This window comes from Suncus etruscus, chromosome 19 (genome assembly GCF_024139225.1).
Source record: "Suncus etruscus isolate mSunEtr1 chromosome 19, mSunEtr1.pri.cur, whole genome shotgun sequence".
NCBI classification, from domain to species: domain Eukaryota; kingdom Metazoa; phylum Chordata; class Mammalia; order Eulipotyphla; family Soricidae; genus Suncus; species Suncus etruscus.
Genome location: NC_064866.1, coordinates 16,755,749 through 16,783,445, shown reverse-complemented (window position 1 = coordinate 16,783,445; position 27,697 = coordinate 16,755,749). Strand labels below are relative to the sequence as shown.

The 27,697-nt window shown below is 33.4% G+C and overlaps 1 protein-coding gene across 1 annotated transcript in view; it reads left to right on the top strand.

Moving 5' to 3' along the window:
• Positions 1–27,697, top strand: part of DPYD (dihydropyrimidine dehydrogenase) — a 934,958-nt gene that overhangs the window by 220,947 nt on the left and 686,314 nt on the right. The window contains exons 4-5 of the mRNA XM_049765668.1: positions 3,486–3,573; positions 16,747–16,908. Of these exons, the coding sequence (XP_049621625.1) occupies positions 3,486–3,573; positions 16,747–16,908 (250 nt within the window). The remainder of the gene's footprint in view (positions 1–3,485; positions 3,574–16,746; positions 16,909–27,697) is intronic.

Below are 27,697 nucleotides of genomic sequence, written 5' to 3'. Positions count from 1 at the left end.
TTTTCATTGCTTTAAAAATAATCTATTTTTCTAAGCATAGAAGTAACTATTTGGGAATGAAATATTGCACAATTGTTTATTGAAACTAACTTTTGCCTTTTACCATACACTTAACAATGAACTGCAGTACAATAGAGTAACTTTGAACTATTAAAAGAAGAAATTAAATGAATAAAGATAAGAACAAGTGTAATTTAAATGTTCCTTCTAAAGAAAAATGTATGTAGAATTGTGGTTTACAATAATTGTTGACTTACTCCCCTAAGCACTGTATCTATGATTTTTGTGGGTATCCATCATTTAAAGCAGTTTAGGTAATAACAGTCTGACATGTGTTTCTGCTATTTTATTTACACCATTTGCCTAGATCATTCTAATGCAGTCCCTTTCTGATTTGGTACAGTAAATGTACTCAGTAATATCTATTATGGCATGGTCAAAGGATAATTTATTGTCAAATAGAAAAATAGGTCAACATTAATGTCACTTGATGATCAACCCCCCCAAGTTTAATAAAACATCTCACCAGCATGCATTCCAGTGCAGTGGTTGATATTTTATTAGGACTACCTGGCTATAGCAGTGCTGTAATTACTGAGCTGTCAGAGTGATAAGTGGGATTAATGGCAGCCTGATGCACTTTAGTCTGCAGAGCGCTGAGAGAATTGCAAGATGGTATTATTATCAGAGTCTGCCCAGTCTGGCATATTCATGGCACCAAAGAAAAAAGAATGCTACAATTCAGGTTTGTGTTGCCCTGCCTCATTAACATCTGACATTTCCAACAGCTGTTATTTGTGAACCAGCTCAATAATAAAAGAATTATTTGGTAAAGAGGCTTAATAACCACAACTAAAAAAAATCCTTATATTGTCAGGGCTGTTAAGTGAATCTATTTATGCTAAAATTAAGACTTTTCTGTAAGAACAGCAAAGCACACACTATGCATTAATTCAACTCATTCCTACCTGCTGACATTATAGTGTTATTTTTAATTGCCTTATTATTCAGACGGGGTGGTAGGAAAAAGGAAAACAGAAAACTTGACTTCATTTGAGAAAACAGAATATGTATATGATATTCCAAACGGATATAATTGTACATATAAAACAAATATATTTGTGGATATAGTCCTGGATGGCAATTTTATAAATTGTTCAAATGATTTTTAAATGCATTAGAAGATATATACTATGAGATATTATATGGTAACTAACTTTATCACTTGATGGAAAACCCTTTCTAATCACACTACCGCTCAACATATTTATCAATGTACATAATTCATATACCTACCCTATCATTGTTACATAAAGAACTAAATAGACACCATTACTTTTTTCACACATTGTTGCATAGTGTAGAGCTGATTATAATTTCAGGAAATTTGTTTTGAACTCTGTGATAGTATTTTAGAGGAAAATCATAAGTATTAGAAGATAGAAATTCAACTAAATTACAGATGTGACTATGACAATGGAATTTAGAGAATGATAGGAGAGAGGTTTAATGACTACATTTCAGAAAGGACAATTGATTATGAAAAGCCTTCGGTACTCATTGTGTAAAATTTAATTTAGAGAGGAGACTAAGGGGCATAAACCAGAGAAAAGAGATCAGATTTAAAAACAAGATATTAATTAGGTACTGAAAAATTGGTTTAGACAATGAAGAGGACTCTCCTCCTCACAAAAGAATGACAAGAAGACTGATGCTGTTTTCTGTAAGGAAATGAATGGAAATCTTTACACGTGGAAGTGGATAGAAAATGAATTTATAGTCACCTTTGTTACTAAGCAATGTAGAATTAGTTCTCAGGGAAATTCTAGCATTTTGGTCTTTTAACAAATGTGATATTGTTATATCTTGAGTTTTAGATCACTAGAATACATTATTTTCTACTCTTTTTTTTACTTAATGCCAAATAACTTTCTATTAGTTCACCTGTTCCATCATGTCCCTTTCTTTCCAGACATTATCATACACTATTTCTGTCTCAGGGGAATTCTCTTGTACTAGAAGTCCTTCCCTCTGGAGCTTTTCTATTATTCATTTCCAAGGTTCCCTTTAAGTGTTATTCCTGCCATTAAGCTATCCCTGATTCTCTTCTTTCTGGATCAGCTTGCTTTATATGCAAACCTCATATGTTCCATTAGAATGCTGTGTTCTTTTAAATGCATATCAACCAATTGCCTTCTGCAGTTGTCTTCTATTTGCCTGTAATTCCCCTAAACAGCAAGGTCCATAAGAGGAGGACGATGATGGCACTTATATCACATTGTCATTCTCATATCTCAGCTTGGACTGTGTGAAAAAGAAATCATTAAATATTAAAGAGGTGAATAAATACATGGACAAACACATAAGTGATATGTGAATAATGACCATTATAATCATTATTTAGTACTGAGTTAGAAACTGTGTCAGTTCATCCATGTATCCTCAGAAAAATCTCAACGTTTATTTTTTTTTTCTCTTTCAAAATGCAGTTGTCTGAATGATCCAGATTCTGAGTGGGTTCCATTTTGAAAATGTGAAAATGTGGACATTTATGTAATGTTCCAGGTACTTCTTAAACACACTAAAGTTTAAGCATATCTTAGTTTATGAAAAGGCCAATATCACTGCAAGACAAATAAATTAGTATTGCTCAGACATAACCCCCAAGCAAGGCTACAGTGGATCCTGCAGACTTGCTCCCCAAAAGTAGCATAGAAACTGGGTTGTCTCTCCATCATTGATTTATAATTGGATATGGACTTCTCCTGAAAGGAGGCAGGACATTGGATGAGCTTGTTCTCTATAGTCCAGAGCTCAGAAGCTGTGGGGGAATAAAAGTTTCTGTATGAAAGAGGGTTATTTAAGTCTATGTATTGAAACATATACTAAAAGGTTCAAATACCAAGTAAATAACTTATTATAGTTAGTAAGTGGGGGGAATAACGGGAAGAAAAGTTGTTAGGAGAAATTAGAGAGAATAGTAATAGAACAATGCTACCTATCAATGGTGTGTTTGTTTGTGTGTCTATGTCTATATGTGTGTATGTGTGTGTGTGTGTGTGTGAGAGAGAGAGAGAGAGAGAGAGAGAGACTCAGCTTTGCATTAATAAAACAATTGTGTGCTTGGAGTCATAATTATTTTATAAACTATTGCATGATCTGAGCAACTTTATAATAATGTGACTAAAACAGAACTGATTAGGTAACTTGTAAATGATCTATCAAGAGTTATAATTGTTTTTTTCACACCAAATGTAGAGTAATTTTTAAACAGTGTCTCTACTATATTTTAGAAGTTGTGTAAATTATAAAATAAACAAAAAATATGTTTATTTGTCTGCTGTAAAATATTTGACACCTATAAGTACTAACTATACTTTTATTTCATCTTACTAAAATTAGCATCAATTATGTATAGACTAGAGCACATAGAGAATATTCTATCAGTTACAAAGCATTTTTAACCTAGTTATTTTATTCTTTAGATGCCTCAAGTGTGCAGATGCCCCCTGCCAGAAAAGCTGTCCAACAAATCTAGCTATCAAGTCATTCATCACAAGTATTGCAAACAAGGTATAGTCAAACTAGACTCTGCAATGAAAATGACTGTCTTGATTTGATATTGTTCTTGATGTATTTATAGCTTTTAATTAAAGAGTAGATCTTGTCATAGCATTTTTGGCTTAAATGTCAAATATATGATTTATATCGGCATGTGTAATTGTAGTAAAATTTATTAATTCCTTTCAAGTTAGGTTATAAATTGTGCAGTCCAGGGTAAATATTGTTTATTGTGTTAAAATTTAGTTTGTTTAAACTAATGGCATTTTATTTATTTGTTTGTTTGTTTTTATTTTGGGGCCACAGTTTTGATGCTCAAGGGTTACTCCTTGGTTATGAGCTCAGAAATCACTCGTGGCTTGGAGGACCATATTGGACACTGGGGACCGAATCCATGTCTGTCCTAGATCAGCTGTGTGCAAGGCATAAGCCCTACCACTATGCTATTGCTCTTTCCCTTAAATAAATACCATATCAAAGTAAAACATCTTTCTGAATAACTTATTTTTCTGGTTTTATTTTGCTTATTGATAGGATCTATCATTAATATAAGAGTAATTTCAAATTTATGAATCATCTTTGTCTTAAAAAATACTTCGGTATTGTTTGATCCATCATGTCACAGCAAAAGAATGGCCATTTTATTTCTAATGAAATTAGGTCATTTAGTTTAAATCTGTTGCTTAAAAACATTACCATTTTTATATAAAATAAGTAATACTTTTGTTTAACAATTATTCCAGAAAGAAAACTTTTTGCCTTCATAGTGTCATTTTGCATGATAGATTATCAAATATGTGAAAATAAGTGGCTGATATAAATTTATATAAAATCTTATTTGTTTAGTGTTATCCTAGTAAGTAAACATGTAAGCCAAATAGATTCAGTTTGAAATATTTGTTTAAATTATTATCCATGGTAGCATTCTTTATTATAAGTAGCATAAAATTATTATAATTATATTAGAGCATCATTTTAAAGGATACCATCTTTATTTTAATGGATAGCATCCTTAGGTATCAACTAAAATTTTCCAGATATTTCAAAGATAGAGGTGGTTTATTTTTACTTTTTTAACTGTATTTTTACATTAGTCATTTTTACATTTTTACATTAGCTCCTTTTACTAAAATTGTATTCAAATTTGGAGAATAAAAAGAGACATTTTTTGAAAAATGTATGATTATCCACAGGAAAATAGATTTTTCTCTATTCGTGAAAATTTTGCTTCATAGGTTTCTCCATGTTTTTTTTTTTTTGCCTCCTATGTCATGAATTATGAAATTTAGGTGTTTATTTAAACAGAATCTCTTTCCATATGAAGAGCGCTTTGGAGATGATTAAATGAAAATGTAATCTTATCAGGCTTTTTAAGGAACTCTGCTCTAAGTAGTGTTTTGTTGGAAAATCTCTGTAGTAATCATAAAAGGTCAGAGATGCTTGTTCTTGAAAGCCAGCAGCTTTTTAGATATTTACCAGCTGTGTACAATGTAAGCTGTCCCATGTTGCTGGGCTAGTGGACCTCAACTCAGGAGGGGGGTTCGTACGAAAGTTGAGAGGGTAATTGAATTGCCAGACTCAATGAGCCTTATGGCTCTTTGAGAAAAGAATGTCACTTGTGTTGTATTATGTTAGGTTTCTGTGATTCTGTGGAGTTGAGACCAATACTTCTATTTTTTATTTTCTTACCAACTGGATTACAGCTCTAGTTTTCAAAGGTACACTCAATTCTATTGTACCTCCTCAGCCAGTTTTTCTCTGTTTCATTTGTGCAGGCTGTTGTTTGCAATTGTATCTCTCAATTGGAAGTACAGGTTTCAGATTCATCAAACTGTGAATTCTGTGTCATAGTTTTTGATAGTTTTCTCTGGGGGAAAAGGCATTTTCTAGAATAATGCATGAAGTTAGCTCTTTTAAAATAAGAGCTAATTTAAAATATTTCCTTAAATTTTTGTAATGCTCTAATAAAATATTTTCTCTTATTGGTTTTTACATTAATTTATAAGTCATTAAGTTTTCACTAATTTTTGTATTTTAATAGAATCTGTATGCTGAGAGTTTTTGAAAGATGAATATGTTTAGTGATAGACATTAAAAAAAGCTGGCTCTAATAAATAGTGTGCAATATAATACTAATACAAGATTATCAAAATTTTCAATATAAATAAAAAGTTTTGGGACCAAAGCAATTACACAGTGGTAGGGCATTTGCCTTGCACACTGCTGATCCAGGACGAACCTGGGTTTAATCTCTCGAGTCCCATATGGACCCCCCACCAAAGAGTGATTTCTGACCATATAACCATGAGTAACTCCTGAGCATATCTGGGTGTAGCCCAAAAAAACAAACAGAAAGCAAAACAAAACAAAACAAAACAAAATTTTGTAATAGAGTTCTATTGAACTAAAATGATCTTAGAGAAGTAACAAAAATTAATATACAGAATTATTGGAAAATACTATTCCCAACATTATCTGAATTCAAAGAAGCTAAATACGCATATTGTGCATGTATATATATATATATATATATATATATGTATGTATGGGTGAATATAGGTAAATATGGACATTTTATATAGGTGTTACAATGCAGAACTGAGTACAACAAGGAATAATTCCTGAGTGAAGAGCCAGGATTAAGTACTGACTATGACCTATTGTTGCACAATAAATAAATACAATAAACAAAATACAACACTAAACAAAAATAAATAAATATGTTTATGTTGTGTAAAAATGTATACTTTTTTTCACACTCATTTTCAAAATGAGTCCAGCTTATTTCTCTTTATTAATTAGTACCCCCTTCTTCATTCGGGGAGACTTGAAGACCACACTATTTGGTATCCAGGGGAATATTCTGTATACAGGAGTTCCTAACCATAAACTTGTATCTCTTTCATTCTATATTATAATGTGTTAAATATATTTTGGAGTATTGAACTATTGAATTATAGGAACCTTCTAAACATCAATATAACTAGTGGTTACTGAAAAGGAAATGGAATTCATAGTAGATGTTAGTTAGGCTGATACAAATGAGATAGGTCTGTGATAAAATGGATGGAATTGGACATTAAGTAGTGAATTAACAAAATAAGCTTTCAGTTTATTAAATATTTCTAAAATTAAATGCTTAGTAATAAAATGAAGTTTCTCATTTAGTCTAACCAACATGTCCTTCAACAGATGAATGGCTAAAAAATCTGTGATACATATACACAATGTAATATTATACAGTCGTCAGGATAGATGAAGTCATGAAATATTCCTATACATGGCTGGACATGGAATCTATTATGCTGAGTGAAATAAGTCAAAGGGAGAGAAAGAGACACACAGATTTGTTTCAGTCATGTATGGGTTTTAAGAAAAATTAAAGACATTATGGTAATAATGCCCAGAGACAATAGAGATGAGGGCCAGAAAGGCCAGCTTATGATATGAAGCTTACAAAGAGTGTGAGCAAAATTAGGAAAATAACTATACTAACAACTAGCATGACAATGTTAATGAGTGAGAGAAGTAGAATGCCTTTCTTGAATATAGGCAGGGGTGGGGGGCATTGGTGGGGGGAATATTGCACTGGTGAAAGGGGGTGTTCTCTTTTGTAGCATCTTGTTTGTAGCAGCATTTTAAAGATGTACAATTATGATAATGTAAATCTACAATTGTCAAATAAAACAAATTTAAAAGTAATATACCTTCTATTTTTATATAGACAGGATTCATAGCTAAATGTCTATCTCTGTAGCCTACTGTGTATGTGTGTGTGTGTGTGAGAGAGAGAGAGAGAGAGAGAGAGAGAAAGAGAGAGAGAGAAAGAAGAAAGAGAGCAAGAGAGAGAAAAGGACAAGTTATTTTCTCAAGCTCTTCTATGAATGATCTCTGAGCACAGAACTAAGAGTAAGCATTGAACACAGTCGGAATTGGACCATATTTAAAATAAAAGAAACAAATAATTTGACTTAATATGTTTCTTAAGGCAGGGATGTTTCTTAGTGGTAAAGCATATAAATGTATGCATAGTGTGTCCCCAGACTCATACATAAATTATTTTCTTTAAATGAGATAAAAAACAGTAAATTAATAGAACAAACAATGTACTTGTATATATTTAAAACTTAGGAGTTTAGTATACCAAAATATTAATAAGGTATTTTCAAAATAAATCAAGCCAAACCTAAACTTTTGTTTTTATTTTTACTCATACAAATTAGCAAAAAATTGCATCTGCTTTCTTTATAATATATTCCAGATATCCAGTGTAAGTGGTTTGTTGTGTAGAGCTGATAACCCCATAGACCATGTCTTAAACCAAAATTCCCTGCACATGTTATTAGAGATGTTTCTGTTCAATTATTGTCTACAGTGAGTACACTCACCTTTTGATAGCTTAGTCCAAAAATATAAGTACTGTTAATTTGCCCTTCTCACATATGCAAACTTACTAAAGTTTGCCCAAGTATTTTTTTAAATGCAGCAGATTGGAGTTTATCTTAGAGGAAAGCTTCCATCTGTGAAAACTGTCATTGGAAGGAGAAAGAACATTTTAAAATAAATTCACCAGCTGTATTGATAATTTTGTAGTGATATGAGGGACCAATTTGATATTACTATTTGTTAAATTAGTTATACCATATGACAGAGTAGTTGGCTTATGGTTTTATTTTAAATATTTCTTGATAATAAGTTGAGAAATTATTAAATTGTAGAAAAATGAGAATAATGCGGTTATAAGCTATAATTTTTAAATTGAAAAGGTAAAGTATAAAGGTTATTTTAAAATTAACTCACATAAATTCTACGTTATACATCTGAATGTTCTTTAAAAACCCCAGTAATGAGACCACTGAAAAAGATTTGGGGTTACACAACTTAGTATGCATGGAGCCTGTAGTTAGTCTTATGCCAGAATGCTTCATAGATACGGTCTTTCTGTTTTTAGGACAAAAATTTTTCCATTCTATTTCCCCACATTGTTCTGTGCCTATGCAAAAAATCAAAACAAACAAATAAAACCTGCCAAACACGATCTTTTTATTTTATTATTGAATATTTTAATCTCATCTTTTAAATTAGGGCTCCCACCTTTTTCATAGAACCTTTTTCATAAAACACAGATTACTTTAATTTTCCACATATTTCATCATTTTTTATAAAACTAAGAGGAAAGGAATAAATAAAGGCTGGGGGCCAGAGGCCAAGTGGTCTCAGATGCATTGGCAAGTAAATAAATAAGGACAGAACTAAATATCCAAGCCACAGTCAACGATAATAGAATCAAGGGACCTAAAATTTAAAAGTCTAAACTTAAAGGGGCCTGTTCAGTCTGGCAGCCCAGGGTTCAAAGGGTGGTGATATAGAATGAAATCTGGGTCCATTGGTGAAGGGAGGTTGACATTGGTGGTGGGAAGGCCCTGACAGATTGTATATCTGAAATTAAACTTTGAAGAACTCTATAGATCACAATTGTTTCAATAAAATTAAAAAAAAAACAATAACTTAAAATCAAAATCAAACACCTCAAAATATGGGAAAATTAATAGATGGGAAATATTTAGAACCTATCTTGTATTGATAGGATTGTAATAGATATTTTAGATTTTATAATCATTTAAATTTTGTTAATGTTGAAATCCTTGGGTCAGAGTGATAGCACAGTGGTAAGGTGTTTGCCTTGCATGTGGCCAACACAGGATGGACCCTGGTTCGATTCCTGGTATCCCATATGGTTCCCTAAGCTTGCCAGAAGTGATTTCTGATTACAGAGCCAGGAATAACCCCTGGCTGAGTGTGACCTCAAAACAAAAGCAAACAAAACAAAAAGTTTGAAATCCTTGCCAAGAGTGATAAAAATGGGTATGGCACTTGATTTGCATGTGGCTGATCTGTGATCAGATCAATCTAAGGAGTCACAGATTGTCCCCCAAATTCTGCCAGGATTCATCCCTGAGCATAGAGCCAAAAGTAAGTCCTCAGCATTATTGACTGTGGCCCAAAAATAATGAAAATGTGAGTTCAAATCTTATGCTTTGTGTTCATAATAAGCATATATGTACTAAAAATAAAATATTTATTAGTTATCCTTCCTTATATGGACAATACATTTCTTTTCACATGATAAAAGATGGTGATAGTTGCAACTGATAGAGCATGAAGAAACTAGTTGTGAAGTAGTTGTGTATTTTCTAGGATAGTGCTAGTGTGTCTTGAAAGTGCCCTTATGAATTTAAATTTATAGTTTTACTTTTGGAAAGGTTGAAGAGCTCACAGAGTAAGAGCCCAACCTCTTGTTTAGAAGGAGAACTCAAGAAGTCTCCCACTTACTATCAGAGAAAAAATTGATATTGATCCTGATGTTCTTGATGGAAAGCATTGAGGAGGTGTTCTATTTCTAACAGGTTTCTGAATGTCTTGTCAATGAACACTCAGAACTTTACACTGTTTTCTACCCTTACTTCAAAATTATTTGTGTAAGGTAGATTACACACTACAGTATTGAATCGTTGCTCAGTATTGGCTCAGCCTTTTTTAAAATATTGTTTCTATATTTTTGAGAAAATGGAGGACACTCTCCTTTTAAGCATCATCTTTGTGTTTTCTTCACATTCTCAGTCTTTTTGCTCTTGCTTTGAGAATTTTTACTTGTACAAATTACTCTTCCCAATATGTTTCATCTAATAAGAAGCTTTTTTTAAGTACCAAGTCTTTACATTGACAGTCAAGAGTTTTCATTATTAAGTCCAAACATATTTTAAATATATACAATCAACATTTCTTAATAGAGGACATTAGCTGAATTGCCAATATTTATTCTAATAAACATTCTAAACTTCATTGAACTATTTTGTACATTTTGTATATCTATCAGTGGTATGGCATGCCCAATTAAACTCTCTCACCTACAGATATGTTGACTTCCATCCATTAAATTATAAATCCAATTATTTTACTCTGAAATCTCTTTTTGTTCTTATGTCAAAGCACCATGATATTAGGGAGCATATATATTATTAAAAATCACAGCATATATGGGGCCGGGCAGTGGCGCTGGAGGTAAGGTGCCTGCCTTACCTGCGCTAGCCTAGGAGACGGACCGCGGTTCGATCCCCCGGCGTCCCATATGGTCCCCCAAGCCAGGAGCGACTTCTGAGCGCATAGCCAGGAGTAACCCCTGAGCGTTACCGGGTGTGGCCCAAAAACCAAAAAAAAAAAATCACAGCATATATTTAGGGGCATGGGTGGAATGAGTGGAGGATCATGAGCACTACCATGGGGTCAGGTGAGAGAGAGAGAGAGAGAGAGAGAGAGAGAGAGAGAGAGAGAGAGAGAGAGAGAGAGAGAGAGAGAGAGAGAGAGAGAGAGAGAGAGAGAGAGAGAAGAGAAAAGAGAGAAGAGAGGAGAGAGGAGAGGAGAGAGGGAGAGAGAAAGAGAGCTATGAAAGACTGTAAACTTCAAGGCTATTTGAAATACATAACTGAAACTATAATATGTAAACAAATAAATGATATTATCTTTTGTTTTCTTTCTGTTGTGCTGGGAATTGAATCTAGTACATTATTTATATAGGCACTCTAAATTTGTTTTTTAAAAAGGTAGAAAATTTTATTGGAAAGTAGAGAGAAAGGAGAAGAAACTATGTGTGTGTGGAGGGGGAGACTTAATGTAGGAATAAGCTCAACTGTTCTAACTTTGAGCCATATACCTAGCTCTATATTAAAAATTCCTACTGCTGGGGCATGAGAGATAGCATGGAGGTAAAGCATTTGCCTTTCATGCAGAAGGTCTTCGGTTTGAATCTGGCATCCCATATGATCCCCCGAGCTGCCAGGAGCGATTTTTGAGCATGAAGCCAGGAGTAACCCCTGAGCGCTGCCTGGTGTGACCTAAAAACAAAACAAAACAAAACAAAAAATTCCTACTGCTTAAGAAATAGCTCAAGGGGCCGGGAAGGTGGCGCTGGAGGTAAGGTGTCTGCCTTGCAAGCTCTAGCCAAGGAAAGATCACGACCATGGTTAGATCCCCCGCGCAATTAACACCTGTTTTGCATGATTGGGGCCCATGTTCAATCCTTATGCTCATGATCTCCTGAGCACTACGGGAAGTGATGGAAGTGACCTTGAACACAGGATCTGGAATAGCTCATAGCACCACCAGATGTAGTCCACAAAATGAAGGAAAATAAAAAAAAGATATTTCAGAGAAATTATAATAATTTTATATAGGGAATTTTCATTAATTCTTTTTTTAATGTTCTTGTCATAATTTATTAGATTAAAATGGTAAACTTAAGATAAAATTAGGGTAGGATTGACTGTTTTTGTTTCGTATTGTTTTGTTTTTGGTTTTTTTGGGGGGCACACTCAGTGACTCTCAGTGGTTGCTACTGGCTCTACACTCATAAATCACTCAAGACTTGGTGGACCATATGGGACACTGGGGATCGAACCACAGTTTGTCCAAGGCTAGCACAAGCAAGGCAGACACCTTACTACTTGCACCACCACTCTGGCCCAAGGATTGAATATTTGCTACTCAATATGTAGTATACCGTTTTAAATAATAGAAATTTTTATTTATTTTTTTATATTTTATTTAAACACCTTGATTACATACATGATTGTGTTTGGGTTTCAGTCATGTAAAGAACACCACCCATCACCAGTGCAACATTCCCATCACCAATGTCCCAAATCTCCCTCTTCCCCAACCAACCCCCGCCTGTACTCTAGACAGGCTTTCCATTTCCCTCATACATTCTCATTATTAGGACAGTTCAAAATGTAGTTATTTCTCTAACTAAACACATCACTCTTTGTGGTGAGCTTCTTAAGGTGAGCAGGAACTTCCAGCTCTTTTCTCTTTTGTGTCTGAAAATTATTATTGCAAGAATGTCTTTCATTTTTCTTAAAACCCATAGATGAGTGAGACCATTCTGCCTCTCTCTCTCTCTCTCTCTCTCTCTCTCTGACTTATTACACTCAGCATAATAGATTCCGTGTACATCCATGTATAGGAAAATTTCATGACTTCATCTCTCCTGACAGCTGCATAATATTCCATTGTGTATATGTACCACAGTTTCTTTAGCCATTCATCTGTTGAAGGGCATCTTGGTTGTTTCCAGAGTCTTGCTATGGTAAATAGTGCTGCAATGAATATAGGTGTAAGGAAGAGGTTTTTGTATTAAATTTTTGTGTTCCTAGGATATATTCCTAGGAGTGGTATAGCTGGATCATATGGGAGCTCGATTTCCAGTTTTTGGAGGAATCTCCATATCACTTTCCATAAAGGTTGAACTAGACGGCATTCCCACCAGCAGTGGATAAGAGTTCCTTTCTCTCCACATTCCCGCCAACACTGTTTATTCTCATTCTTTGTGATGTGTCCCAATCTCTGAGGTGAGAGATGCTATTTCATTGCTGTTTTGATTTGCATCTCCATCATGATCAGTGATGAGGAGCATTTTTTCATGTGTCTTTTGGCCATTTGTATTTCTTCTTTGTCAAAGTGTCTGTCCATTTCTTCTCCCCATTTTTTGATAGATTTAGATGTTTTTTCTTGTAAAGTTATGTCAGTGCCTTGTATATTTTGGAGATTAGCCCCTTATCTGATGAGTATTGGGTGAATAGTTTCTCCCACACAGTGGGGGGCTCTTGTATCCTGGGTGCTATTTCCTTTGAGGTGCAGAAGCTTCTCAGCTTAATATATGTCCATCTGTTAATCTCTGTTTTCAATTGCTTGGAGAGTGCAGTTTCCTCTTTGAATATGCCTGTAATTTCAATGTCCTGGAGTGTTTTGCCTATGTGTTGTTCTATATATCTTATGGTTTCGGGTCTGATATCGAGGTCTTTCATCCATTTGGATTTTACCTTCGTACATGATGTTAGCTGGGGGTCTAAGTTCAATTTTTTGCAAGTGGCTAGCCAGTTGTGCCAACACCACTTGTTGAAGAGGCTTTCTTTGCTCCATTTAGGATTTCTTGCTCCTTTATCAAACATTAGGGGATTGTATGTCTGGGGAACATTTTCTGAGTATTCAAGCCTATTCCACTGATCTGAGGGCCTGTCCTTATTCCAATACCATGCTGTTTTGATAATTATTGCTTTGTAGTAAAGTTTAAAGTTGGGGAAAGTAATTCCTCCCATATTCTTTTTCCCAATGATTGCTTTAGCTATTCTAGGGTGTTTATTGTTCCAAACGAATTTCAAAAGTGCCTGATCCACTTCTTTGAAGAATGTCATGGGCATCTTTAGAGGGATAGCATTAAATCTGTATAATGCCTTAGGGAGTATAGCCATTTTGATGATTTTAATCCTGCCAATCCATGAGCAGGGTATGTGCTTCCATTCCCTCGTGTCCTCACTTATTTCTTGGAGCAGAGTTTTATAGTTTTCTTTCTATAGGTCCTTCACATTTTTAGTCAAGTTGATTCCAAGTTTGGTGTATCGAAAGGCCATTGATCTTTGTGTGTTACTTTTGTAGCCTGCCACCTTGCTATATGAGTCTATTGTTTCTAGAAGCTTTTTGGTAGAGTCTTTAGGGTTTTCTAAGTAGAGTATCATGTCATCTGCAAACAGTGAGAGCTTGACTTCTTCCTTTCCTATCTAGATTCCCTTGATATCTTTTTCTTGCCTAATTGCTATAGCAAGTACTTCCAGTGCTATGTTGAATAGGAGTGGTGAGAGAGGACAGCCTTGTCTTGTGCCAGAATTTAGAGGGAAGGCTTTTAGTTTTTCTCCATTGAGGATAATATTTGCCACTGGCTTGTGGTCGATGGCCTTAACTATATTGAGAAAGGTTCCTTCCATTCCCATCTTGCTGAGAGTTTTTATCAAGAATGGGTGTTGGACCTTATCAAATGCTTTCTCTGCATCTATTGATATGATCATGTGATTTTTATTTTTCTTGTTGTTGATGTTGTGTATTATGTTGATAGATTTATGGATGTTAAACCATCCTTGCTTTCCTGGGATGAAATTTACTTGATAGTAGTGGATAATCTTCTTAATGAGGCATTGAATCCTATTTGCCAGGATTTTGTTGAAGATCTTTGCATCTGCATACATCATGGTTTTTTGTTTGTTTGTTTTTGGTGTTGGTTTCTGTGCCTCACCTAGAGGCATTTAGGGGCTCCTCCTGGCTTTGCGCTCAGAAATCACTTATGGTAGGCTCAGAAGACTGTATTGGATACTGGGGAATGAACCCAGATTAGCCGCATGAAAAAAAAATGCCCTACCCACTGTGCTATTGTTCCGGCCAATATTCAGTAATACTAATGAATTAAAAAACATAGTATCATACATTTGATTGTTAGTATGGTTAATTAATTTTGTAGTCCTGGAAGTTTGTCAAATATGTGGTGATAAATTACATACCTATTATTTTGGTAGCTATAGCTTATATCTTGTAATGCTAATTTTTGTTACTGTTTGGACCATATCCGCAAGTGATCAGGGTTTAGGCCTTCTGGCTCGCTGCCAAAAATAATTCCTTGAGGGGCTCAGTGGATCGTATTAGATGTGACCTGGGTCAGAAGCATCCAAAAAAATGTCATCCACTGTACTATTGCTTCAACCCCAGGTGTGTTAATTTTTTATTTTTAATATGTTTATTTATACACTATGGTAATTTTTATGTGTAATGTAAAACAATTTGGAGTTCATAAAATTAAAGTTTTTTAAGTAATCTAAAGTTTTCCGATATTCTTAGAGTTATGTGCAATTGATATTTCTTAATCTGATAGTATATTTTTTATGTTTCCCTTGGTTTTAGTTGGACCATATCAGCCATGCTCTGATACTGATATCATGTTCTTCATTTTTACCTAAAAGTTTTGTAATCATACCAGCCACCAGAGTTATCCTTGGTGGTTCTTGGGGGAATATTCACTGCCAGGTATCAGATTCTGGACTACACTGGCATAAACTCTCTAGACTTGACCTACCAGTCTGGCCCCAGTGGTAGTGATTTTTTAAAAATGATTATAAGGGTAGAAATAATTGTACAACATTAATTTTAAATCAGTGAGTCTGTCCATAAGCATTTGCTACTTAATTATAACAAATTTTATATTGCAATTCTTGAGATATTAAAAAAGAAAATGAAAGATTATTGCAATGATTCTGAGATTTTATCCAGTGCTGTTTGATTTATAAGGAGGTATGGGTAAGGGGATCAATAGAATTAAGCAGGAAAGAGGAAATTGGCTAGCAATCAAGTAATTCATTTTTAAGTTAGTAATTGTCCATTATGACCATTATTAAACATATTATCTTAAACCAGATTTTTAAAAGTATCTAAAACAATTTATAAATAAAACACTTGGTAAAACATAAATATTATTTGGTGTGAAAGAGTTATTAGTTGATTACGCTATTAGTAAGTAAAAGACCAGAGTGTAAATTCCATTATAGCATCTAAAATTATTCACAGTAGAGGCAGAAATGACTTATTTTTAGTACAAAGCTAATTCTAAATATTGTGTTTATTTCTTTCTAGGTTTTTATTTAGCTATTGTACCTAATCTAGCAATTTTATTAAAAACCCCATTATTACATTATGTGTGCAATTATCTAACTCATATGAATGTATTTCAGAATATATATGCTTTGTTGCACTATAATTTATAACTTGTATAGTATAATATATCTTTCTTCAAAAATGGAAAGTATTAGTGCTTCATTGTAATCAGCTCATGCGCCTCGATTTTTTCTCTTCTTTTTCTTTTTTCTCATATTTTCATATTTTCTAAGTAAAATTATTTGCTGGCCTCTACTGAAAAGATACTTCTTGTAAAAGAAAGCCCTGGTATAGAGCTAATTTGTAGTTAATATTATTAAGAATAATGAATATTATATTCATGGATATAAGTAGAATTGTGATTTTCATAATATATGAATTATTCACTTATGAATATAACACAATTGGAGACTTCTCTATTTTAAATATGTGGCTAATTAATTTATTAATCCTGATGTTAAAACAACACTAGAACCTTTGTATCTTTTATGCACCTTCCTATTTTAGCTCAATAATAATTTTATCTCAATAATATGTTATATATATATATATATATATATATATATATATATATATATATATATATATATAGTCCTGATTTTATTTTTGAAGGAACATTGTTGTAAATTTAATCCTTATTTTTATATTACTTTTCAGAATTACTATGGAGCTGCTAAGATGATATTTTCGGACAACCCACTTGGATTGACCTGTGGAATGGTTTGCCCAACCTCTGATTTGTGTGTAGGTGGATGCAATTTATATGCCACTGAAGAGGGACCAATTAATATTGGAGGACTACAGCAATTTGCTACTGAGGTATGTGTGATCGCCCTCCCCACCACCACACACAAAGCACAAAGATTCTTTAAATAAATTTAACCCCTTGTGCTTTGGTATGTTTGGCATAATAGCATAAAATTTTAACATAATAACTAATTGTAATGTGTGTAATAAAAGTGCATTTGTTTAACAACTTAGATACAAAAATTAAACTTTATAAAACCATATGTCAAAAGTTGTCAAGTTATGGAAATACACTGAGAGTTACATAAAATACATGATCTCATACATGTATAATTTATTAAATTAGAATCACTTTATTTTAGATTATGACTAGAGGACCCATTATTAAAACACAATTTTAACTAATTCCTTTCCTTGAACCTTGCTCTAATATCAAGATTAACATAATGCATGTACAATATTTATTGACATTTTTTGAATAATACAGTTTAGAGAGTTTGTGCATAGTCTAAAAATTGACATTACATGTTGCAGTACAATAGCATTAAATGGCGCCAACTTAAAGATATATTTATGTGCTATTTTATAATGAAAGTACCACCCCAATATTCCATAAATTTTATCATGTATTCTTTTTATGAATACTTCATAAGTGACTTGATTCCCAGAGATATCTTATGTTCTGGAGTTTCCTATTTAGAGTCAAGTACCAGATCAATTCCCATGTATCATTTAAATGATCAGTTTATATGGAGATTACAGTAAATTTTTGTAATCCTTGGGGTACATTTGACTGGAAGCCTAAATTAAATATGTGTCAACACTAGATTTTTAGTTAATGACTTTCCTATCTGGTTTTGTCAACTTAAACACAACATATTCTTTCCTTTTAGGACCCTTCCCATAATATCCCTCCAGCTTAAATCCTACTTTGCTTTTAGCAATAAATCAGGGTTATTCCCTTCCTGCTTTCTGACAGGTTAATTCTATGGAAAGACTCCTGGGAATGAGAAAACAGAAACAATTTGAGGCTCTGAGTTGTTGCAATAAATTCTTGGATTTAATTTCTATTCTTACCAAATTCAAAATTGTTTTAGGCTTAGGTCAAGGTATGATCTATACAATACGAGAAAATCCTTAGTTAATGGAGAAGATTCACTTGAATTACTCTACGTTTTTTATTTTAGGGACCCATTTCTTCTTCATTAAACTAGCAAGCTTTCAAGAAAGTGGAATTGATAATCACACTATGTCTATAAACAATTCTAACTTGCAACACAAAGTTAGGGAAAATAATATTGTTCATTTTTGGTGACATGCGAAAGGTAAAAGACAGAGGAAGCAAAAGGAAAAAGAGTAAGAGGCAAAGATAAAGAGAAGAAGTAGAAAGATATATAGTTTCTCTGAGAACTATTGCCTTTTGGAAAATTACTTTATTCAAATACTTTAGCTTACAAGAATATTCACAATACAGGATATTTTTCAGAATTTCAAAGTTCTCATGATTGAATTTGTCATACAATGCACAGTACCTTTCAAAAATGCATATATCACACCACCAATTTCTGCATTTTTTCTTTCTCTCCTCTTGCCATCTCCCCTGCCTCCTCTGTGTCATATTTTTCTAAGAGAAAAAAGATAGAGGAGAGAAAGAGAAAAAGAAAAAGTGAGTTCTTTCTCTAACTACCTCCTTGCCAGTACTGTGTGTTTCTGATATTTTGATATTTATATCAAAATGTGAGCAGAAACATAATATCCATCACAGATGCCTTCTCTACTCCTTCCTTGGCAATACTTAAAGTCTACCATCTGTTTAATCTGCCAGGTGATGGTGGCAATGGAAGGATATTAAGTTTCAGTTCAGTACTGTGGCCTGGAAAGAAAGGTAGCACCTACTAGATTAATGATCTAATTACTTTTAGGGATATACCCTTGAGACACAAAAAAATAAACAATACAAAAATGTCATCTGTATTCCTATTCATAATAGCCAGAATCTATAAATAGCACTACTCATAATAGCCAGAATATATAAACAATCCAAGTGCCTGATAACAAATGAATGCCAAAGAAAACTATGGTACATCTACACAATGAAATACTATGTAGCAGTTTGGAAAAATGAAATCATGAAATTTGCTTATATATGAATCGATATAAAAAGTTTTATGCTGAGTGAAATTAGTCAGAGGGAGAGGATTAGGCATAGGATAATCACACTCATTAATGAGATATAAGAAAAAGAAAAAATATTGTGGCAATAATATTCAGAGACAATAGACAAGAGAGCCAGGATGACCAGTACATGGTAGGAAACTTCCCACAAATAGTGGAGCATTGCAGTTAGGGTAAAGAAGGGAACAGTATGACAATGAAAATTAGAACTGATCACTTGAGAAAATAACTGTGTGTTAGATAAAGTGATATGGGCAGTATTCCTTGGTTAATAATAGTGCAAACCACTGTGTCCAAAAAGAAAAGCAAAGAAAGAAAGATCTATAGCTAGAAAGATAGAGAAGGGGGAGAGAGGTAGACAGAGAAAGAAAGAGAGGGAGGAAGAGAGGAACACAATGCCTGCCACAGAGGTAAGCAGGGGAGTGAGAGAAGGGAGACTGTTACAGTGATGGTGGAAAATGTTCATGGGTGAAGGGTGGTGTACATTGTAAGACTAACACTCAATCATGAACATCTTTGTACTCATTATTTTAAGTAAAATAAATATATGAATTTCTAGAGATAAAAATCAAAAGTAAATCATTGGTACAGAAATGGGATGTAGAGAATAATATGAGGTTTTGTAAATTAATACTAGAAAGTTTTACAACCATTAGAATTCATAATCAATGTCTTTTCCTCATGACCCAAACCACCATTTTGTCCTGAAGAGAACTGGGAGAACTATTTTCAAACGAGCTTCCCTTCCCATTTTCCAAAGGAAAAAAAAAATATATATATATACATATATATAAAAATACATTCTATGCTATATATATATATATATATATTTCTGAAAGAAAAAATTTAGAATAAGGATACATCTATTCTTGTTAGTCCGATTATAGTTTGTATAATTGTGCTCTAGCAAATCATGAATAAAAGTCTCCCAATGCAAATATGTACAAAGGTCTCTACTTTTATTTATGTATTTATTTATTTATTTATTTTTGGTTTGGGGGCCACACCCAGTTGCTCTAAGGGGTTACTCATGGCTACGCACTCAGATATCACTCTTGGCTTGGTTGACATGTGGGTCATGGGGGATCAAACCAAGTTCCATTCTGAGTCAGCCGCATGCAAGGCAAATGCCCTACCTCTGTGCTATCGTACTGACCTCCCCACTTATTTTTTTAAGTTGGTTACACAGGGTTAATTATTTTAGAAAGTCCACATTCCACAAATAAAGTATGGTTTGCTGAATTACTTTTCTCCTGCCATAATTTTTCGTAGATATACAAATCCTGAAAAATAAATCAATTGCTACTGCAAAACAAACATACTCTAAAATACAAAATACTGTTTGATGTTGAAACTACAGAAAAATTGACGTGGATATTTAAGTAAAAGTAGAACACAAAGAAAGTAACTATGTTTGCATTGTTTGATAATGTAATGATTGATTTTTGACCTTTAAAAATATAAATCTATTTTTCAAACAAATTAATTAAAGGTTAGAAAACGGAATAAAGTAGTTTGATATTTTTTAGAATTGTTTTTCCTATAATATATGTAATTTTTAAATATCAACGGTGCAGTGTTCTATTATTAGATAAATCTATGCCTTACACTTTTTCATTTGAATGTAGGCATAGAATTTGAAGGCACTGTAGGAAGAAATTACACAAAGAAATCGCATAAATCACAGTAGAATTAGAAGACATGCTGGGTATTTGTTTTCTCGGATATATTCAGACATTGGCCTGTCCCATATCTTCTCTGACCTTGCTTCAGATTCTTTCTTGAAGCCTCGCTCAACTTTTCTATAATGCACTGCTTCAGTAAAGTAAATTGGAAATAATAGTGCAGTGTGAATTCACTTATTCTCATGAGAGCTCTGAAATTTTCTTCCTCTTCTTTCTTTCTTAGTCTTCTTTCTTTCTCTCTCTCCCTCTTTCTTTCTCTCTCTCCCTCTTTCTTTCTTTCTTTCTTTCTTTCTTTCTTTCTTTCTTTCTTTCTTTCTTTCTTTCTTTCTTTCTTCTTTCTTTCTCTCTCTCTCTTTCTTTCTTTCTTTCTTTCTTTCTTTCTCTCTCTCTTTCTTTCTTTCTTTCTTTCTTTCTTTCTTTCTTTCTTTCTTTCTTTCTTTCTTTCTTTCTCTCCCTCTTTCTTTCTCTCTCTCACTCTTTCTTTCTTTCTTTCTTTCTTTCTTTCTTTCTTTCTTTCTTTCTTTCTTTCTTTCTTTCTTTCTTTCTCTTCCTTCCATCCTTTCTTCCTTTATTTCTTTATTCCTTCTTTCCTTCCTTTTTTTCGTTTCTAGGCTATTTCAACAATACTCAGGGAGTATTCACAGCTCGAAATTAAGGGATTACTCTTGGCAAGTTTGGGGGACAATATGAGACACCTAGTATCAAATCCGGTCTGACATATGCATGGCAAATGCCCTACATGCTGTACCAGAACTCTGGTCCAGAAAGTTCTAAAATTTCTTAACATAAATAAAATTCTTGAAGGTTTAATTTTAAAATGTGTTTCAGTATTTGAGTTAGAAATCTCACATATGCTTTATTTTTTCCATTTTTTCTTAATATCTTTATTTAAACATCTTGATTACAAATATAATTGTGATTAGGTTTCAGTCATGTAAAGAACACCCACTCTTCACCAGTGCAAAATTCCCACCACCAATGTCTCAAATCTCCCTCCATCCCACCCCACTCCCACCTGTACTCTAGACAGGCTTTCCAGTTCCCTCATTCATTCACATGGTTATGGTAGTTTTCAGTTTAGTTATTTATATAACTGCACTCACCACTCTTTGTGGTGAACTTCTTGAAGTAAGCTGGAAGTTCCAGCCCTCCCCTCATTGTCTCTGAGGATAGTTGCAAAAATGACTGTTATTTTTCTTAAAACCCATAGATGAGTGAGACTATTCTGCATCTCTCTCTCTCCCTCTGACTTATTTCACTCAGCATGGTAGATTCCATGTACATCCATGTATAGGAAAATTTCATGACTACAACTCCCCTGATAGCTGCAAAATATTCCATTTTGTATATGTACCACAATTTCTGTAGCCATTCATCTGTTGAAGGGCATCTTGGTTGTTTCCAGAACCTGGCTATTGTCACTACTGCAGCAATGAATATAGGTGTGACGAAGGGATTTTTGTATTGTGTTCTTGTTTCCTAGACTATATCTCTAGGAGTGGAATAGCTGGGTCGAATGGAAGCTCAATTTCCAATTTTTGGAGGAATCTCCATATCGCTTTTCATCATGGTTGGACTAGATGGCATTCCCACCAGCAGTGGATAAGAGTTCCTTTCTCTCCACATCCCCGCCAGCACTGATTGTTCTCATATTTTGTGATGTGTGTCAATCTCTGGGGTGTGAGATGGCATCTCATTGTTGTTTTGATTTGCATCTCCCTGATGATTAGTGATAAGGAGCATTTTTTCATGTGCCTTTTGGCCTTTTGTATTTCTTTTTTATCAAAGTGTCTGTTCATTTATTCTCCTCAATTTTTGATGGAATTAGATGTTTGTTTTTTTCTTGTAAAGTTCTGTTGGTGCCCTGTATATTTTGGATATTAGCCCCTTATCTGATGGGTATTGGGTGAACAGTTTCTTCCACATGGTGGGTGGCTCTTGTATTCTGAACACTATTTCCTTTGAGGTGCAGAAGCTTCTCAGCTTAATGTATTCCCATCTGTTCATCTCTTCTTCCAATTGTTTGGAGAGTGTAGTTTCCTCCATGAAGATGCCTTTAGTCTCAATGTCATGAAGTGCTTTACTTACGTGTTGTTCTATATACCTTATGGTATCAGGTCTGATATCAAGGTCTTTAATTCATTTGGATTTTACCTTCGTGCATGATGTTAACTGGGGGTCTGTGTTTGTTTTTTTTTTTTTGCAAGTGGCTAACCAGTTCTGCCAGCACCAATTGTTGAAGAGATTTTCCCTGCTCCACTTAGGATTTCTTGCTCCTTTGTCAAAACTTAGGTAATTGTTGTCTGGGGAACATTCTCTGAGAACTCAAGCCTATTCCATTGATCTGAGGGTCTGTCTTTATTCCAATACCATGCTGTTTTGGTAACTATTGCTTTGTAGTACAGTGTAAAGTGGGGGAAAGTAATGCCTCCCATATTCCTTTCCCTAGGAGTGCTTTAGTTATTCAAGGGTGTTTATTGTTCCAGAAGATCATAAGTGCCTGATCCACTTCTTTGAAGAATATCATGAGTATCTTTAGAGGGATTGCATTAAATCTGTTTAATGCTTTGGGGAGTATTGCCATTTTAATTATGTTAATCCTGCCAATCCATGAGCGGGGTATGTGTTTCCATTTCTGTGTGTCTTCTCTTATTTCTTGGAGCAGGGCTTTGTAGTTTTCTTTGTATAGGTCCTTAATGTCTTTGGTCAATTTGACTCCAAGATATTTGAGTTTGTGTGGCACTAATGTGAATGGGATTGCCTTCTTAATCTTCATCTCTTCCCTATCATTATTGGTTTATAAAAAGGCCATTGATTTCTGTGTGTTAATTTTGTAGCCTGTCAAGTTGCTATATGAATCTATTGTTTCTAGAAGCTTTTTGATAGAGTCTTTAGGGTTTTCTAAGTAGAGTATCGTGTCATCTGCAAATAGTAAGAGCTTGACTTCTTCGTTTCCTATCTGGATTCCCTTGATATCTTTTTCTTGCCTGATCACTATAGCAAGTAAATTCAGTACTATGTTGAAGAGGAGTGGTAAGAGCAGACAGCTTTGTCTTGTACCAGAATTTAGTGGAAAGTCTTTTAGTTTTTCTCCATTGAGGATAATATTTGCCATTGGCTTGTGGTAGATGGCTTCAACTAGATTGAGAAAGGTTCCTTTCATTCCCATCTTGCTGAGAGTTTTGATCAAGAATAGGTGTTGTACCTTATCAAATGCTTTTTCTGAGTCTATTGATATGATCATGTGATTTTTATTTTTCTTATTTTTGATGTTTTGTATTATGTTGATACATTTATGGATGTTAAACCATCCTTTCATTTCTGAGATGAAACCTACTTGGTCATAGTGTATGATCTTCTTGATGATGCATTGGATCCTATTTGCCAGAATTTTGTTGAAGATATTTGCTTCTGCATTCATCAGGGATATTGGTCTGTAATTTTCTTTTTTGGCAGCATCTCTATTTGATTTTGATATCAAGGTGATGTTGGCTTCATGAAAGCTGTTTGGGAGTGTTCCCGCTTTTTCAATTTCATGGAAGAGCCTGGCTAGGATTGGTAGTAGTTCCTCTTGAAAGGTTTAAAAGAATTCATTAGTAAATCCATTTGGGCCTGGGTTTTTATTTTTAGGCAGACGTTTGATTACAGTTTCAATTTCCTCCATAGAGATGGGGATGTTTAGATATGCTACATCCTCCTTACTTAACAAAGGAAGTTTATAAATGTCTAAAAATTTATCCATTTCTTCTAAGTTCTCATGTTTAGTAGCATGAAGTTTCTCAAAGTATTTGATTACCCTTTGGATCGCGCAATATCTGTAGTGATCTCCCCCTTTTCATTTCTAATATGGGTTATCAGGTTTCTGTCTCTTTCTTTGTGATTTTTGCAAATGGTCTATCAATCTTGTTTATTTTTTTAAAGAACCAAATTCTGCTTTTGTTGATCTTTTGGATTGTTTTTTTAGTTTCCACTTTATTGATTTCTGCTTTCAGCTTTGTTATTTCCTTCTGTATACCTATTTTTGGTTTCTTTTGTTGGTCATTTTCTAATTTTATGAGCTGCATCATTAAGTTATTCAGGTATGCCACTTCTTTCTTCCTATGTGTGCTTACAAAGCTATAAATTTCCTCTCAGGACCGCTTTTGCTGTGTCCCATATATTCAGCCAGTTTGTGTCTTCATTATCATTTGTTTCCAGGAAAGTTTTTATTTCCTATTTGATTTTATCTCGAACCCACTGATTGTTCAGTAGCAGGCTGTTTAATTTCCAATTGTTAAAGTTTTTCTTCTGTGTGCCTTTGTAGTTCACATCTAATTTCAAAGCCTTGTGGTCAGCAAAATTAGCCTGCATGATTTCTACCCTATTGATTTTATGAAGGTATGTTTTATGTGTCAGCATGTAGTCTCTGCTGGAGAATGACCCATGTACATTGGAGAAGAATGTGTATCCAGGTTTTTTGGGATGGAGTATCCTATATATATCTACTAGTCCTATTCCTTCTATTTCTCTTTTCAGGGCTAGTATATTTTTTTGTTTACTTTTTACTATTCAGTCCTATTGACTCTGTGGTTTAGACAGTTTTCTATCCTTCCTCAACACCACTAAGTACCTAAATCCTTTAAACCCCTATTACTTCCCTAAAAGGCCCCTATTAGGCCCTTACTAGTCCCTATTATTTCATATTCATTTTTCTCCTTCTTCACTGTAGTTTTTTCCCTCTTTTCACTATTCTCTGGACAGGAGTAGTCTAGATAACCTACATTTAAAGCATGCTTTCCCTCATGCAATTATTTTAAAAACATGTATAAGTGATATCTTCATGTATTTATCCTTGTTCCTCTGACCTACTTTATTTAACATGTAATCTTCCAGTTCCATCCATGTTGGAGCAAATGGCATGCTTGAATCATTCCTTACAGCTTAGTATTCCATTGTATATAATACCACACTTTCATTATTAACTCATCTGTTGTTGAACATCTAAGATTTTTCCAATCTCGGCTGTGATACCAAGTGCTGCAATGAATAGTGATGTGCCCACATCCATTTGTATGAGTGGTTTTCTGTCCTGAGAATAGAAAACCCAAAGTGTTTATGCTAATTCATATAGTTAGTTATAAAGTTAATGTGTTTATTTTTGTTATGGAATTTCAACTCTTACTTTCCTAACTTTGTTTAGTGAAACAGATATTTAACATTATTTTTGTAACGCTAAAAGTGTTACATGAAAACAATTTCTACATTTTTACATTCGTATTCAAGGAAATTATGAGAATTATATTCTATGGAATGAAAATATTGCTCTTCTATTTTAAACAATGTATTTTTGTAATCTACACCATATATTAAATAAAAAAATGAAGACAGGGAAAACATCAGGCTTTAAATTAAATGTGCCAATGGATATGTCATATGTTTAATGCTAAGTGGTTTATAAGTAAGATAAGATGACAGAGAGGCTTGAAAAGTGAACAAGGGCATTTCTAACAAGAATCTCATGTAGAAGATACAAATGAATACTATACTAAACTGGTTTTCTGTGTATATGAGGTGTAATAAACTCTCACTAGATAAGGGCTTAATTAATCAAACAAAAATTGATTGTACATTGATTAGAACTAAGTCTTCTAACAGACTGTACCTAAATTATAAGTCGAAGAAGCATTTTAAATTCCCAGGAAATAATAAATCATTAACTGAAATATCTAAATGACATATGTAGTCGCATTACCATTCCTGCATTGATATTTAGTTTTCATCAGTCACTTAATTTTAGAGATTATCAATTGTTATATAAAGTAAAGAATGAAAAAAAAGTGTGAGTTGAGATGAAAAAGAGATATTTGCTCTGTAATTCGATATTTTCTTAAAATATAGGTCACACTTTAACCTGTTAATAAACAACTACTTATGGTTTATAAATTAGGGGGTTGAAATAGTAGAGTGATAAGATACCTGCTTTGCATCTGTCCAGTCTGGGTTTTATCCCATGCAACCCATATGGTACTAGGAATTATCACTGAGTACAAAGCTAGGAGTAATGTTCTAGTATTGCTGATGGACACCTTTCCTGAATTTGTAAACTAAATAAAGCTGTTCTTGTTTTATACATGAACAAGTGAAGAATCAAAGAAACTAAAACCATACTAGCATAATACAGATTTATTTTACCTTGGCTAACATTATATTAAAAACATGATTAATTCTCAAAATGATTTCTTGCCAATTATTGTTGTTTCTATTTTATGTATGAGTAGAAAGAAGCCTATGAATAAGATAACTCTCACCAGCTCATATTTAGTATGGGGAAAATCTTGATACAAAATCTTATCTTCTAATTCCCATGATTTCACTAATTCTTACATATCTGAATCAGTTATAATTAGTTTATACAAAATCAGTGTAAACAGAATTTTATACTCAGAGCTCACAGCACAAATTCAGCACAGACATATTGATCAATTCACAACATAAAATAGCAAGAATTATTGATAATATTCACAAACCATGTATTTTACAACATAAACCTATTTGATCTATATTTCATAGACAAATTACATGATTACATATTAATAATTATGCATGCATCATACATGTATTGATTAATAATAAAAATAGGTATTACCATGGTAAATATTGTGTTAGAGATTCAAACATAATAGTACCTGTCAATTGTTGGCTTGCTCCTTTTTTTCAATCTTTAGTGATTGGTAGAAAAGATGGTGTCTTGATAGATTTCATAAATGTAAGACTTACCAAAAATCTTTAGTAAACTATTAAAAAATACCATTTTTACACAAATATTGCTAATAAAATTGAATAACTGGATTCACTGCTGATTTACTTTCTTTGAAATGTTTAATTTTGTCTAAAATAATATATTTTATCTTGAGTTATAAAATATAAAATAAGATTTATATATTTTATAACATATTTACATTTATTGAAACTATGTGGTTATGAAGTTATTTACCGTTAGTGTTTCTTCAGAAATTGCCTTC